Here is a 14,071-nt window from a genome sequence, read left to right as displayed (position 1 = left end):
TCTGCTCTGAGTCTCATGACTTTGCCCACTCCAGACACTCATGTGTATGGAATCCCACAACCCCTGCAGCTGGCTTCCTTCACCCAGAATAAAGCTCATCCATGCTGCATCCATTCCTTTCCCCAACACCATTTAAAAAAATTTCCCTTCCTTTCTGTGGCATATGATATCCCATTGCCTAGGCACCCCACACTCTCTTTTATCCATTCATCTGCTCATGGATGGGCTGTGAACAAGTGCCTTCAGTACAAGCCCCTGGTTGATCACCTGCTTTCAGTTCCCCTGGCTATACCCCCAGGAGCAGAACTGCTGGGTCACTTGGTAATTCTGTGCTTAACTTTTTGAGAATCCACCAAACTGTTTTCCATAGTAGCGGTACCGGTTTTCAGCTCCAACAGGAGGGCACGAGAGTCCCAGTTGCACCACATCCTTGCCGATACTTGTCAGTTTCTGTCACTGTTGTTCTTACTATCGCCATCCCAGTGAGTGCGAAGTGGTATCTCCCTGTGGTTTTGACTTGTATTTCCCTAATGACTGATTTTGCTGAGCATCTTTTCATGTGCATGTTGATTATTTGTATAGCTTCTTTGGGGAAGGTTATCTAGATTTTTGATGCTGTTGAAATTGACCTCAAAAAAGTGATACCAATTTTTTTTCATCATCAGTATTTTCATTACTTTCCCCCAGAATTTTTTGTCTTTTAAAAACACAGTTAAGATTATTTTATATATAAAATTTTATACACAGTTCTTTTTATTTAACATTGTGTCAAACATATTTGCAAGTAATTCGTCTGCTGCTAAAATGTTTGTAAAGTCTAGACCACTGCACACATGGTTTTCCTTATTTCCTGTGAGTCTAGACATAAAGATTTTAACTACTGTTTAAGTAATTCTGCACTAAATGTGTTTTGCCTAAAGATGTGCTCATATTTTACATTATATCCTTAGATTTCCAGAAATGGAATAACTAGAACAGAGGTCTGAACAATTTTAAGAATCTTGAAACATATTGCAACATTAGCATAAAATGTTTTGAAATAGAATTGAAGCCTTTGCCCTGGGAATTTGAAGGGTACTAATGTACCCTGTGAAACTGGGCCTGTCAGTTGACCTCAGTTCACTTTCTACAGTATCTCTGAAACTTACCTGGAATATCACTTCAGTATCTATATCTCTAAAGTCCTTCCCTCCTTCTCAGAGCTATTATGGGAAAACAGCTTTCTTCTCCAAGCAGAGCATTGATTTGATACTGGTTTTAGTGTTATAAAGATATTAATAAGACAATTTTCCTATTGTGAAAACCCAGAGGGGAAGGGACTGCCTGTCTTGAGTTCTTCCCAACAGTCAGAATTCTTTCATAGTTATTTTTCGGTTGCTGGGCACCTGTCAGGTGCTGCTTAAGGCTTGCCTGTTGGCTCAGTGGTAGAGAATCCACCTGCCAACGCAGGAGACGCGGTTCAATCCCTGGGCTAGGAGGATTCCCCTGGAGAAAGAGATGGCAGCCCACTCTAATATTCTTGCCTGGGAAATCCCACAGACACAGGAGCCTGGTGGGCTATAGTCCATGGGGTTGCAAAAGAGTCAGACACAACTTAGTGACTAAATGACAAAAACAAAGTGAACATTAAATAAATGATGAGAAACATGCCATGGGGGAAGTGTAACTGGGAAAGACTAGTGGTGGTTTATTTTTACACTTGTAGACACTTTATTGTCTTTTATTTTCTGTTTTTGTTTTTAATTATTATACATTAAAATGGACTTTCTGATGTAGTTTCATAAACTTTAACACATGTATAGATTCATGCAGCCACCACCATAATCCAATATAAAACAGTCCCATCACCCCCAAAACACTCTCTCAGGCTGCCCATTTGTATTCACATCCTCTCCCACCCTAACCCCTGGGAAACACTGATCTGTTCTCCACACATGGTTTTGTCTTTTTAAGATTATTGCAGAAACAAAACAATGCAATATGATATTTAACACTGGCTTCTTTCCCTCATCGTGGTACATTTGAGAGTCTTCTAAGTGACTGGGTATATCAGGAGTGCCTCCTATTTCAAGGCTGAATTGTGATCCATTGTTCACTCATCCCCTTGTCCAAGTAGGGACAGGTCATTTCCAGCTGGAGGTAATTATGAATAGTGTTCTCCTCAACATTTGTGTAAGGTTTCTGTGTGTTCTTAAGTTTCTTGGGTAAACATCTAGGAGTGGGATGGATAGGTCACGTGGTACATGTATATTCAGCTTTGTGACAATTGACTAAATTGCTTTCCTAAGGAACCATCATTTTACATTCCCATCAGTGATGGGTGAGTTCCACTGTTCTTTTTCACTAACACTTGTTAAGACTTTATTTTTTTGCTGCTTTAATAAATAGGTAGTGATATCTCATGGTGGGTATAATTTATATCTCTATAATGATTTACCATGTTGAACATCTTTTCTTGGGTTTATTTGCTGTCTGTATAACCTCTTTGGCAGAATGGCTGTTCAAGTCCTATGTATCTAATTAGCTTGTTTTGTTCTTACTGTTGAGTTTTGAGAGATCTTTATGTATTTTGGATAGAGGTCCTTTGTATTTACAAATATTTTCTCCTAGTCCATGTGTGTGTGTTTAAGATTTATTTGTTTGTTTGTTTTTTATTTTCTCATTAATGGTTTTCACAAAGCAAAGCTTTTAATTTTAATAAATTCTAGGCCATTTTTTCTTTTATCAATTATGCTGTTGGTGTCATGTCTAAGAACTCTTTGCTGAACTCTAGGTAACAAAGATATTCTCTCTTTTCTTCCAAAAATTATATGGCTTTAAGTTTTACATTTAGATCCATGATCCATATAATCATGTGATTTTTCTTTTTTATACTGTTAATATGGTAGATTATATTAATTTGAGCTTTCAATTTTTCAACTTGCATTAACAAAACCTCTCTTGGTCTTTTTACATGTTGCTGAACTTGATTTGCTAATATTTTATTGAAGATTTTTATCTGCGTTTATGGCGATGGCACCCTACTCCAGTATTCTTGCCTGGAAAATCCCACAGATGGAGGAGCCTAGTAGGCTGCAGTCCATGGGGTTGCGAAGACACGACTGAGCGACTTCACTTTCACTTTTCACTTTCATGCATTGGAGAAGGAAATGGCAACCCACTCTGGTGTTCTTGCCTGGAGAATCCCAAGGACGGGGGAGCCTGGTGGGCTGCCTCTATGGGGTCGCACAGAGTCGGAGCGACTTAGCAGCAGCAGCAGGTCTATAGTTTTCTTGTACCATCTGTCTGGTTGTAGCATCAGGGCAAAGCTTGCCTCATGGAATGAGCTGGGAAATGTCCCTTCCTCTTCTGTCTCTGAAAGAGATTGTAGAGAGTTGCACTATATCATTTTAAAATATTCAGTAGAATTTTTCAGAGAAACCTAAAGATCTAAACAGATATTTGACCATGGAGGATACACAGACACCAGATAAATACAAGAAAAGACATGCTTGGCCATTTCTTTTCTAGGCAGTATTTAAGTACAAATTTAACTTCAATGGGCTTCCCTGGTGGGTCAGCTGGTAAAGAATCTGCCTGCAATCCGGGAGACCTGTGTTCTATCCTTGGGTTGGGAAGATCCCCTGGAGGATGGAAAGGCTATCTACTCCAGTATTCTGGCCTGGAGAATTCCATGGATTGTATAGTCCATGGAATCACAAAGAGTTGGACATGACTGAGCGACTTTCACTTTTCTAACATAAGCCCTTAATGCTAAAAATTCCCCCCTAAGCACTGCATTATCTGCATCTTAGAAACTGATGTTTTCTATTCTTTGTTCAGTTCAAAATTTCTTCTAATCTCCCTCAAGACTTCCTCTTTAGCTCATTGACAATTTAAAAGGGTATTTCCTTCTAAGTGTTTGGATATTTTCCAGTTCTCTTTTTGTTGCCGGTATCCAGTTTGATTCCTTTGCAGTCAGAGAACATAGTTTATAGTTTATTCCTTTTTTAACTTGTTACAGCTTTTTTATGATTCAAGATGTGGTCTATCTTGTGAATGCTTCATGTGCACTCAGAAAGAATGTGTATTCTGCTGTTGAGTGCTTTATAAATTAATCAGTTAAAACAAGTTGGCAGTATTGTTCAGGTCTAGATTCTTACTGATTGTCTGCCTATGTTTTCTATCGAGTATTGAGGAATGTTTAGGTCTTCAACTGTAATTGTGTATTTGTCTGTTTCTCTTTTCAGTTCTGTCGGTTTTTGCTTCATGTAATTTGAAGAATGACTGTACTTGTATAGATATTGAAGGTTGTTATGTCTTCCTGGAGAATAGACCCCTTTATCATGATGTAATGTACTTCTTCATCCCTGAGAATCTTCCTTATTCTTAAATGTAGCTTTTTCATTCTTTTGCTTTTAACCTACCTGTGACATATTTAATGTAGGTATCTTCTATCCATAGAAATTACCATAAATCTGAACAAAAGCCAAAAAAAATCGGAAAAAAATGAACAGAGCCTCAGGTATCCATAAGATAATCCTAAGATGTCTGACATTTGTGTTGAAGACTCAGAAAGGATACAGTGCAGAAAAACTATTTGAAGAAGGAATGGTTGGATGCTTCCCAAATTTGGCAAAAAAATAATCCTACAGGTGAAAGGTGTGTATTAAACCCCAAAGCAAGCCCAACAAAATCCACACTCAAACATATCTCTTTTTTTTCAAACTAATGACAAAAAAATCTGGAACAGAACGAAAGAAAAATGGTGCATTACATAGAGGAAATATGTTTGAATGGATTGTGGATTTCTCTTTAGAAAGCTTGGAGGCTACAAGGAATAGGAACATTTTAAAACTGCTAAAATAAAAGAACTGTAAATCAAGAATCCTATCTTCAGAAAAAAATGTTCTTCAGGAAAGAAGGTGAAATAGAGACATTCTAGATGAGGAAACACTAAAAGAATTCATCACCAACAGACTTTTTTATGTCATCTCTGTTCCTCTGTTGAGCCCACCAAGTGAGTTTTCACTTCATTTTTTGTTGCTGTTGTTCTAAAATTCCCTCCTGGTTTTAATGTTTGGTTACACTTTCTGATTTTTCATTCTTTGGAAGAGTATTAACCTTTATTTCAGAGCTTCCTTATATATACAGTGGCTTCCTTAAGGTCCCTTCATAATTCCAACGGGCTTCCCTTGTAGCTCAGTCAGTAAAGAATCTGCCTGCAATGCAGAAGACCTGGGTTTGATTCCTGTGTCAGGGAGATCCCCTGGAGGACGAAATCTGTGGCACCTCAGTGTTGGCATCTGCTCAATGTCTTTTCTCAGGAGAGATGAGATTTTCCCACTTTGTATGCTGAATATTTAGACTTGTCACCTGAGGAATTTTGGATCTGTATGTGAGCAATTTTGTATTGTATCCTGAACATTCTGAATATTTGAATACATCAGATTCTGGGTCTTGTTTAAATTAAATGAATACATTGGTTGAGCAGTGCTTTGAATTCTGATCTTCTTGCCCAGTCTGCCTGTCACCATTTCCTGCTCAGAGTCTGAAAATAGTTGTGCCATTCATTCTGTCCTGGTTTTATAGCTAAATTCAGGAGACTGGATCGCATGTGCTTCCTTCATCTTACTTGGAACCAAACCTGTCTTGGTAAATTACCTGTCCCATAATCTATCAAAAAGTTTAAAATTAGTTTTTATAACAATATATATAGTTTTTATAGAGCTGACCTTAGCAGTTTTGATAGCTCTATCACCTTTATGTGACTGAGCATTCTTTTTCATGTGTCACCGCCCCTGCGACACAGGCCCCTTGCATCCCTGGGCTTTCGGCTATATTACACTTTCCTGTCCTCTGTCCTGTTTCCCATCCCACCCAGTGACTGGTCATTTCCCTCTTGTCTTCTTTCAATTGAGACAAGGTTGGAATTTTCCGAAAGGAACTTTGTAGAGGAGGCAGGATGCAAGATCTTCCCAGGATCTCATTTGTTTCCCTTTCCACGAGCTTCTATTAAATATCTACTATAATTCTAGTTCAGCCCCAAGCCCATGAGATAGAAAGATGAATAAAAGCATTCTCAGACTCCTGACCCCTATGGTCCCAAGCGGTCACCTGGGCTCTCTGGCCCTGTGGGGTGAAGTGTCAGGGGTCTGAGCTTACTGCGCCTCCTTTCCCTCCAGTCCTCCAGGCCTCCTATGAGCGGGACAAAGAAGCCCTTACCCACTCCTTCCAGGAGGCCAAGGCGGCCCTGCAGGTGAGAAGGGTTGGGCTGTGTGAGTCTCTGTGATGTGGCGACCCTGCTGTCAGCTCAGGAGATCTTGGTCTGAGATGAGGGTTGGAGTCTTTTTCAGGGATGGTTGGGAGCATCTTGGAGACATCGTGGGCCTGGGGCAATGGTGTGATTAGAGCTGTGGGTGGCTGCGCAGTGAGCCGTGGAAGCATGAAGGAAGGCCTCTGACCCAGATTGACTGGTCAGGGATTTTCTAGAGAGGGTGAGGTCTAAGCTGGAATCTGAGGGTGGGTTGGAATTTTTCAGATGAAGAAGGGTAGGGAGAGTGCCTTAGCAGAAAACAAACAAACAAAAAACACGTGTTTAAATGCATGGAGGAAAGGGGAAAAAATACAGAGTACCTGTGGAACTGAAACAAGTCCAGGAGGCCTGGGTATAGAGCATGAGGGGGCCAGAGAGGCAGGGACCAAATGATGGGAGTCTGTGAGCCCTAGTAAGGGGGTACCGTATCCTAGAAGCGATGGACAAAGTTTAGGTGGAGGAAAATCCATGACAGGGGAGCAGTATGGAGGCAGGCATGTACCTGGCAGCTGCAAGAGTGATGTGATGTTGGCTGCAGGAGAAGGCATGTAGAGGGAGCAGTGAGAGAAGAGACAGAGCAAGGACGCTGAGCCCGGCTTGCATGCACTTTGAATGCCAGTCTGCCTTGAATACCCTGACATCGCCCCCAAGGGTATGGAGAGCTGGGGCTGTGCTTAAGCCTGCAGTGCTGGTAGAGCAAAGACAGACTGAAGAAGCCAACACTGACCCCTCCCCAAGGGGTGGAGAAGTCCACCTCCAGCCTTATGAGCCAGGCTTGCATCATCTCCTGCCTGCTCCCCCCTCCAGGAGACCATTGACAGACTGACTGCACAGCTGGAGGCCTTCCAGGCCAAGATGAAGAGGGCAGAGGAGTCCATCCTGAGCCGAGACTACAAGAAGCACATCCAGGTAGGTGGCGGTCCCCACAGCCTGTCCTCCTTCAGTCTCCAGAGAGGTCCAGGTCTGGGCAGCAGGAAAGGCCAGTCCCTCTTCAAGGTTGGGGCTAGAACGGATGCTCTTACCTTAATGAGGGTCTGGAAGAAACAGTGTCCCCATGTCACTGAGGGGGAACATAAAGATCAGAGAGAGGCATGTGGGTGGTCAAGTGCTCACGCTCTGGACTCAGAGTGAAGTGCCAAGAGCAGACCTACCACTTAGCAGAAGCAACTTAACCTCGTGAACCACGGTTTCCTTGTCCATGATGGTGCGAGCGCAGCAGGCACTGTTGGAATAGAGTAAGATACAGCACGTTAAGCACTTGCCACAGGCCAAGAGGGGGAGGTGACTTGTCAAACACAGTTGGGGGCATAATGAGGAGGAGGGAGGTAGCCCACTCTCCCCACTCCCCTGCCCCTCCCCATGCTGGCTGGTCTAAGGTCACCCTGTGTTCCTGTCTAGGAGCACGGGAGCCTCAGCCAGTTCTGGGAGCAGGAGCTGGAGAGCTTACACTTTGTCATCGAGATGAAGAACGAGCGAATCCATGAGCTGGACAAGCTGCTGATCCTCATGGAGACAGTGGTCCGTGGCTGGCAGTGGCTGGAATGGAGGGATGGGGAAGGGGGCTGGGGGAGGCAGCCTTGTGCTTCCACTTTCTGGGCGTTTCCTCAGTCATGTGTGCAGGGGGTAGGTACTGATTATACTCTGAGGAAGGCCTAGCCTGGTCCGCACCAGCTTTGACCTCCTGCCCATGCTGGCCCTTGAGTCACTGGGGCTGGTCTGGGCCCAGCAGTGGCTCCTTCTAATCCTGGTCTTGTACTTTTTGACCATTAGTGTTGCTATCACTTGGGTGACACCAGGGCAAGTAGCCTGGCTAACCAGGAGGGGCTGGCAGATGTCACAGGTCTGGCAAGGGTTGAGGAAGGAGTCAACACCGGGAAAAAAAAATCAAACAGATACGGGAAATCAGAGTCAGCAAGGACGGGCCTGGGCAGTGGTGGGCGTTAGGGACACCATGACTTTGTCTCCAGAAGGAAGGCCTTGGGGGACTTAGGATTGAATCCAAATAGATTATGTTACATTGTCCTGGAAGAAGTTCCCTGGCCTCTTGTGTGCCACATGACCTAAAGTTAGACCATTTCAGTGGACCCTTATCCATTTTGTTCAACCATTTTTTGTGGAATAGCGTAACAGATACACTTACATTTATATACATTATTTAATTATGTCTTTTGGAGAACCAAACTATTTTTTTTCTCTTGGGAACTGATGGAGATTTTAGATGGTAGTGGCTGTCTTCTTTTTTTAATACTCATCTGGCGAAGTGAAAAGTTGGCAGTCCTGTATTCACGCCTTAGTTGCATTGTTCCAAGTAATCTTAGTGTCTCATGAAATGTAACATTTGGTCTAAAGTGAATCAGTGTTTTTGGTGGCCACGGATAAGAGGGAGGTGATGGCACACGTTGTGCCGGAGGCTTTCTGAGCTCACTCTGATTTGTTACAGAAAGAAAAAAATCTGCTGTTGGAGGAGAAGATCACCACCCTGCAGCAGGAGAACGAGGACCTCCACGCCAGAGGCCGCAACCAGATGGTTGTGTCAAGGTAGTTGCTCCCACACCCTGCTCCTCCCATCCCCACCTCTTATTTTTTGTGAATCTCCAGTTGGGAGAGTCTCCAGGAGGCCCAAGCCTGTCTAGGGGAGGATGCTGGTTCCTCTTTGCTTGGGGGTCAGGAATCCCAAGGGACCAGCTCTGCCCGGAAACAGAAGTAGCAGGACTGATTAATATCTGTTTGTCCCCATCCCAGCTGAGTGGGCTCCATGGGAAAGCCCAGTTCAGGAAGAAGGAACAGGAAGCTTAGGGTTCAAGAGGCCAAAAGAATGACTGAATCATTGGTAGGGGGTCAGTCAATGACAGCTAAGATCATGTGTCAGATGTAATTTGTTGACAACATATTATCTCATCTAATCCTAATCATTATAATGACTCTAAGAGCCAGTCCTGTTAGCATTCCCATTTTGCAGATTTTCCCAGAGTGAATACCTGGGAAGAATTATGCTTCTTAGTAGTGGAGCAGATCTGAACCCAAAGCTGAGGGCCACCTTGGTCAACAGCTGGAGTTGCCTTTTCAAGTGGGGCCACTGGGCAGGCTTCCTGGAGGAATAGGCTGGTCTTCGCAGTTGCTGGAGGCCCCAAGAGGTGGTCCTCTCAGGCAGCGCTGGCTCTGTGTCCACAGGCAGCTCTCGGAGGACCTGCTTCTTGCCCGTGAGGCCCTGGAGAAGGAGTCGCAGTCACGGCGGCAGCTCCAGCAGGAGAAGGAGGAGCTGCTGTACCGGGTCCTCGGGGCTGACGCCGCCCCTGCCTTCCCGCTGGCCTCTGTCACCCCCACTGAGGTCTCCTTCCTGGCCACATAGGGCCTGCGCCTCCAGGACGCCTGCGGTCACAGCTTCCTCTCCAGGACCTGGTAGAGAAGGCAGCAGGGGCCTCTTGTCCTTTTCCCAGGAGGGGATCAGGGCGGGAGAGAGACTGGGAGCCTGGGTGTGTGCCCAGCGGGCCCTGGGGGCTTGGGCCACACAGAATCACCTGGGCCCCGAGCAGCGCGCTCCCTCGAGCCGGTGCAGGGGGCAAGCGACAGGAACCCTTTTGTTTCCCGCTCCCCCGACCCTTCTCTCTGTTCAGGTCAGGGAGTACTGAGGCTTTCCTCAGGGGCAACCATGCCACACTGGGCATCCAACCAAGAGGGAACACGCCCCTGGTCCTAACTTGTCAGCTTTGCTGCCGGCTCCTCAGTGACCTAACTTGCCCCAGCCACCTCACCCCGCCTGACCTTTCCTCAGCCTCTAAACCAGTTAGGGCAATTGAACAGACCGCCTTGAGTCACTCACTGTTCCATTCTAGACTTGTCTGAAGGTCAGAATAGGGGCTGGAGGTCAGCAGGGGAGGAAGGGGACCGCACGCTGTGAATTAAAGTGGGGAGGCACTGGAGTCCCTTGCCCACTGGGCACACCATCGGCCCCAGGCCCAGAGTCTGGTCCATCCAAGGGCTAAGGCCAGAGCTACTCCTCCTGGACCAGGCAGGGCTCACTTGCCACCCTCCTGCTCCCGCAGCCTCAGCACCGTCAGGACTCGGGTGCCCCCTAGTGGATCTACGTACCCTCAACAGCCAGAGCTGGAACCTCATCCCCGTGCAGATGAGGAAACCGAGGCAGGGAGAGGGACCCAGAGCCAGGACTGGGGCTCATCTGTCATCTGAGCGTACCTTGTCTTCCTCCCTGAAGTCTAGGAGGCCGTGTATAAGACGTGGTCTTTCTCTCTGCTCTGTTTGCCCCACCCTGTCCAGTCTCTCTGTCCTGCTCTCCACTCAGTCCTTTCTAGCACCCCGACCCCAGGCCTGTAGATCCTGGCCCTCAGCCTCCCCATCAGTGCAGAGGGGTGGCTGCAGTAACTAACCTCAGCAGGCCTGTCCAGGCCTGACCATCTGAGGATTCAAGATTCTTCTCAGGAAGCACTGGGTCATCTGGAGACAGTAACAATCCCGTCTCTGTATAAGCATTTTGATTAAATGCCTGCACATGCACCTCACTCCCCATCTGTGAAAGATCCTCAAAGCAGCTTCTTTCCAAGCTTTAGCAGAGAGCACACTGAGATCACGGGATCCAGTGGGCCTTGCCTGAGGTCCCCCAGCTCCCGGGGGCCAGCATGTAGGAAAGGTCAAGTCATGGGAACAGAGGTTTCCTTCATCAACCCAGACCGCTTTCTTCATTCCCCTCGATCTGGGCTTCATCCATTTCTCCTTCTAGGTATTCAGATGTGACTATGCTTCTCCAAACCTGTGCAAACATATTATCCAGGGGCCTTGGGGGCAGCTCTGGATGTGAATGGTCACAACCGAGAAAAGAAGGGGTGGCCAAGTAATTTGGGAAATTCTAAGTTCACTCAAGTTACACAGCTCTGCTGTTGGCTCAGACGGCAAAGAATCAACCCACAATGCAGGAGACCTGGGTTCAATCCTTGGGCTGGGAAGATCCCCTGGAGGAGGGCATGGCAACCCACTCCAGTATTCTTGCCTGGAGAATCCCATAGAGAGGAGCCTGGCAGGCTAGAGTCCATGGGGTCGCAAAGAGTCAGACGTGACTGAGCAACTAACCACATAGGTTCACTCAAGTTACACAGCTCAGCAAACTGCAGGACTTTTCAGAGCCTTTAATATGCTAACGTGCATTGCAAACTCGCAAAGAAGGAGCCAAGAATCCAGCGTCTGTTAAACATCTTTAACCAAGTTTCTACCCCAACCTGAGCACTTCAGGCTGCAGAATGCAAATTAGAAAACATTGTTCTAATTGAAAAGTGCCCGGCAGGGCTGGAGAAGGGGCAGGTTGAGGGAGGTGGGGTTTCCCTCGTGTAGCCCGTGGTGGCTGTGAAGAGGTGAACTGTGGTCATACTTTCACCCTGGGGCAGGCAAGCTATGGAAAATAAAAAGAACACGTGATACTGCATTCATCTGGCCTCGCTTTCCTGGGAGAGAGAGGAAGTGGGTCTTTTAGGCCTCTGCTGGGGGCAGGGTTCCTTGTGGAGTAAGTCCTGGGAGCTGAGGGACTCACCAGCAGTTCTGGACTTCTCAGGAACTGGCATGGGCCCTGGCCTTACCCAGGGTTGGTGTGGGGGCTGAGGCTGGAGTAAAGGCTGGCTCAAATGCTGCCTGTCAGAATAGGTGAAGGCTTGGAGTGAGGCCCTGAGGCTGAAACTAGACGTGAAAGCACTGATGGGCTGGCAGAGTGTACGGGTGACGGTGAAGGTTCTTTCTGCTTTTTAGGGGGCACCTCCTTGGCATCAAAACCACCAAGGTTCACACAGTTATCTACCCCTGCTTTTACCCGCTGCTCTACACCTGGATGCCAGGGGTCAGGGTGCAGGGGGACACAAGGACATGGGTGGTAGCTGTCCCCATACCCTGAAGGTTCCTGGCCTGGCAGGTATCAATGGCAGCATCCCTGGACTAGGTCTTTTCCACACAGAGGGTGTTCCCTGCATCCCACCTGGCTTTCCTAGCACATCGTGTGTCGCTGTGGGCCTGGCGCTGACATCAGGGGGTGGGCCCAGCTGCAGGGACAAAATTTTACTGTCTATCAGCTGCCCCAGGTGCTATCTGTGAATGGGGCATGGTGGGCAGGTAAGAGGTGCAGTGAAAGAAGAGTGACTTGGCCACAGTCACACGTCAGTATCAGAGCACCTGAAAGGCCAGGTATTTGTGGACAAAGATAAGCTGTTCAGGTCCCTGGAGAGAAGCTGAGGGCTCCTCCCCACTGGAGGAGAGGCATAAGGTAACTCTGTACTTCCTGGAATGGGTTTTGTCGCACTCTTCTGTACCAGGGTCGCTGAAGCTTGGATGGCGGGTTTAGGGGAGAAAGAAGGGTCTGCCATGGAGAGAAGGGGAGAGATATGGGTACACACATGTTGAGCTGATTGTTAGAATGGTTGGAACAAAGATCTGAATTGGAGCCTGAAGAAAATGGCTGAGTATGAAAACGTAGAGCTCACCTCCCCCTACAAACACACCAAAAACACATCTACGTGTGCAATAAGCCTCTCAGAATACTATCTGGAAAATGGAAGAGTTCCTGTGTAACCAAGGCTACGAAAAGATTCCCACAGAATCAGGTAGGGCGAGAAGGAAAGCACTGGGTGAGCACCTGCGACCTTGGGAGGGGGCTGAGAAGGAAATCTGATCACACAAGTGGACGCTTATCCCAGGGAGTGATCGGGTGGAGCCACAGACTGGACGCCCCAGTCCTGGGGTCCCACACAGAAGGGACAAGCCCTTGCGGCTGCCTGGAGAACCAGTGGGACCTACAGAAATGCTGGCAGAGCCTAGACTCCACTCATGAGGAGTACACAGTGCTGGCCTGTCAACAGACAGGGCAGAGAGGTCTGCCCTGGCAACAACCACCTCGCCACAATGCCCGATCTGAGCGAACGCCCGGCCCCGCTCAGTCCACACCACCGCCTGGCACTGGGTCTAGGACAGCAGGACCTGAGAATAGAGCATCTAGGGATGCAGAGGTGACCCGGGGCCTGCAGTGTGTGTGTCCAGGTGGGGCAGCAGTGGCCTTTGGTGGCACCTGCTCTAACACCACCACATGGTATTTTATAATGGCTGTAAATGGAGTATAATACGGAAAAGTTTCGATTCACTATGTTGTACACTTTTAACATATAGTATACTAACTATACTTCAATTAAAAATAATTATGAAAATGAAACTTTAAATGAGGGAGAGGTTGGTCCCATCCACTGGAACCTCTTCAGTGGGGAGCTCCCAGTGCAGTGTCCCCTAGGCCAGGGGGTTGGTCACCTGACAGGGAAGCAGAACTGGCCGATGGCTGCACAGCTGTACCATCTCATATAATCCTCCCTGAGGACAAAGAAGAGCTCCTCTGGGTCTGGAAGGAGAGAATGAGCTTGCCTGACTTCTAGCTTCCCGATGTTCTACCACTACCTACAAGCAGGAGGTCCCTGGTGGGGACTTAAAATCCCACATTTTCTCCCCACCCCCATTCTCCATGCTCCTTGCTCGCTTATACGGGGTCCTGCACTGCAGACTAAAAACCAGTTTACTAGTTTCAGTTTGTCATCAGTTTGCTGTGCACCTGCAGTCTCCCTCCCTTTCTGATCTTAGTGTCTTCATTTGTACAATGAGGGTGTTCGCACCAGTTGGTCTCTAAAGGGCCCTTGTGAAAAACATCACTGAAAGTACTGAACTAGAAGTCCAGGTTTCTGATTTGATTCCTAACCTTGCCACCCGCTAGCTGTGGGACCTTAAATCCCTTTCTTCCTGTGAGCC

At 47.1% G+C, this 14,071-nt stretch overlaps 1 protein-coding gene across 1 annotated transcript in view; it reads left to right on the top strand.

Annotated features, from left to right (window-relative positions):
* Positions 1-11,726, top strand: part of CCDC69 (coiled-coil domain containing 69) — a 36,374-nt gene extending 24,648 nt beyond the window's left edge. Inside the window, exons 5-9 of the mRNA XM_069589970.1 lie at positions 6,165-6,238; positions 7,103-7,204; positions 7,694-7,813; positions 8,736-8,833; positions 9,467-11,726. Coding sequence (XP_069446071.1) covers positions 6,165-6,238; positions 7,103-7,204; positions 7,694-7,813; positions 8,736-8,833; positions 9,467-9,644 — 572 coding nt within the window. The 3' untranslated portion in view covers positions 9,645-11,726. The remainder of the gene's footprint in view (positions 1-6,164; positions 6,239-7,102; positions 7,205-7,693; positions 7,814-8,735; positions 8,834-9,466) is intronic.
* The last annotated feature ends 2,345 nt before the right edge of the window (positions 11,727-14,071 follow it).

The sequence above is a fragment of the Ovis canadensis genome, chromosome 5 (assembly GCF_042477335.2).
Source record: "Ovis canadensis isolate MfBH-ARS-UI-01 breed Bighorn chromosome 5, ARS-UI_OviCan_v2, whole genome shotgun sequence".
Classification (NCBI taxonomy): Eukaryota; Metazoa; Chordata; class Mammalia; order Artiodactyla; family Bovidae; genus Ovis; species Ovis canadensis.
Note: the sequence above shows the minus strand (reverse complement) of the source record. Positions and strands in the feature narration are given on the sequence as shown.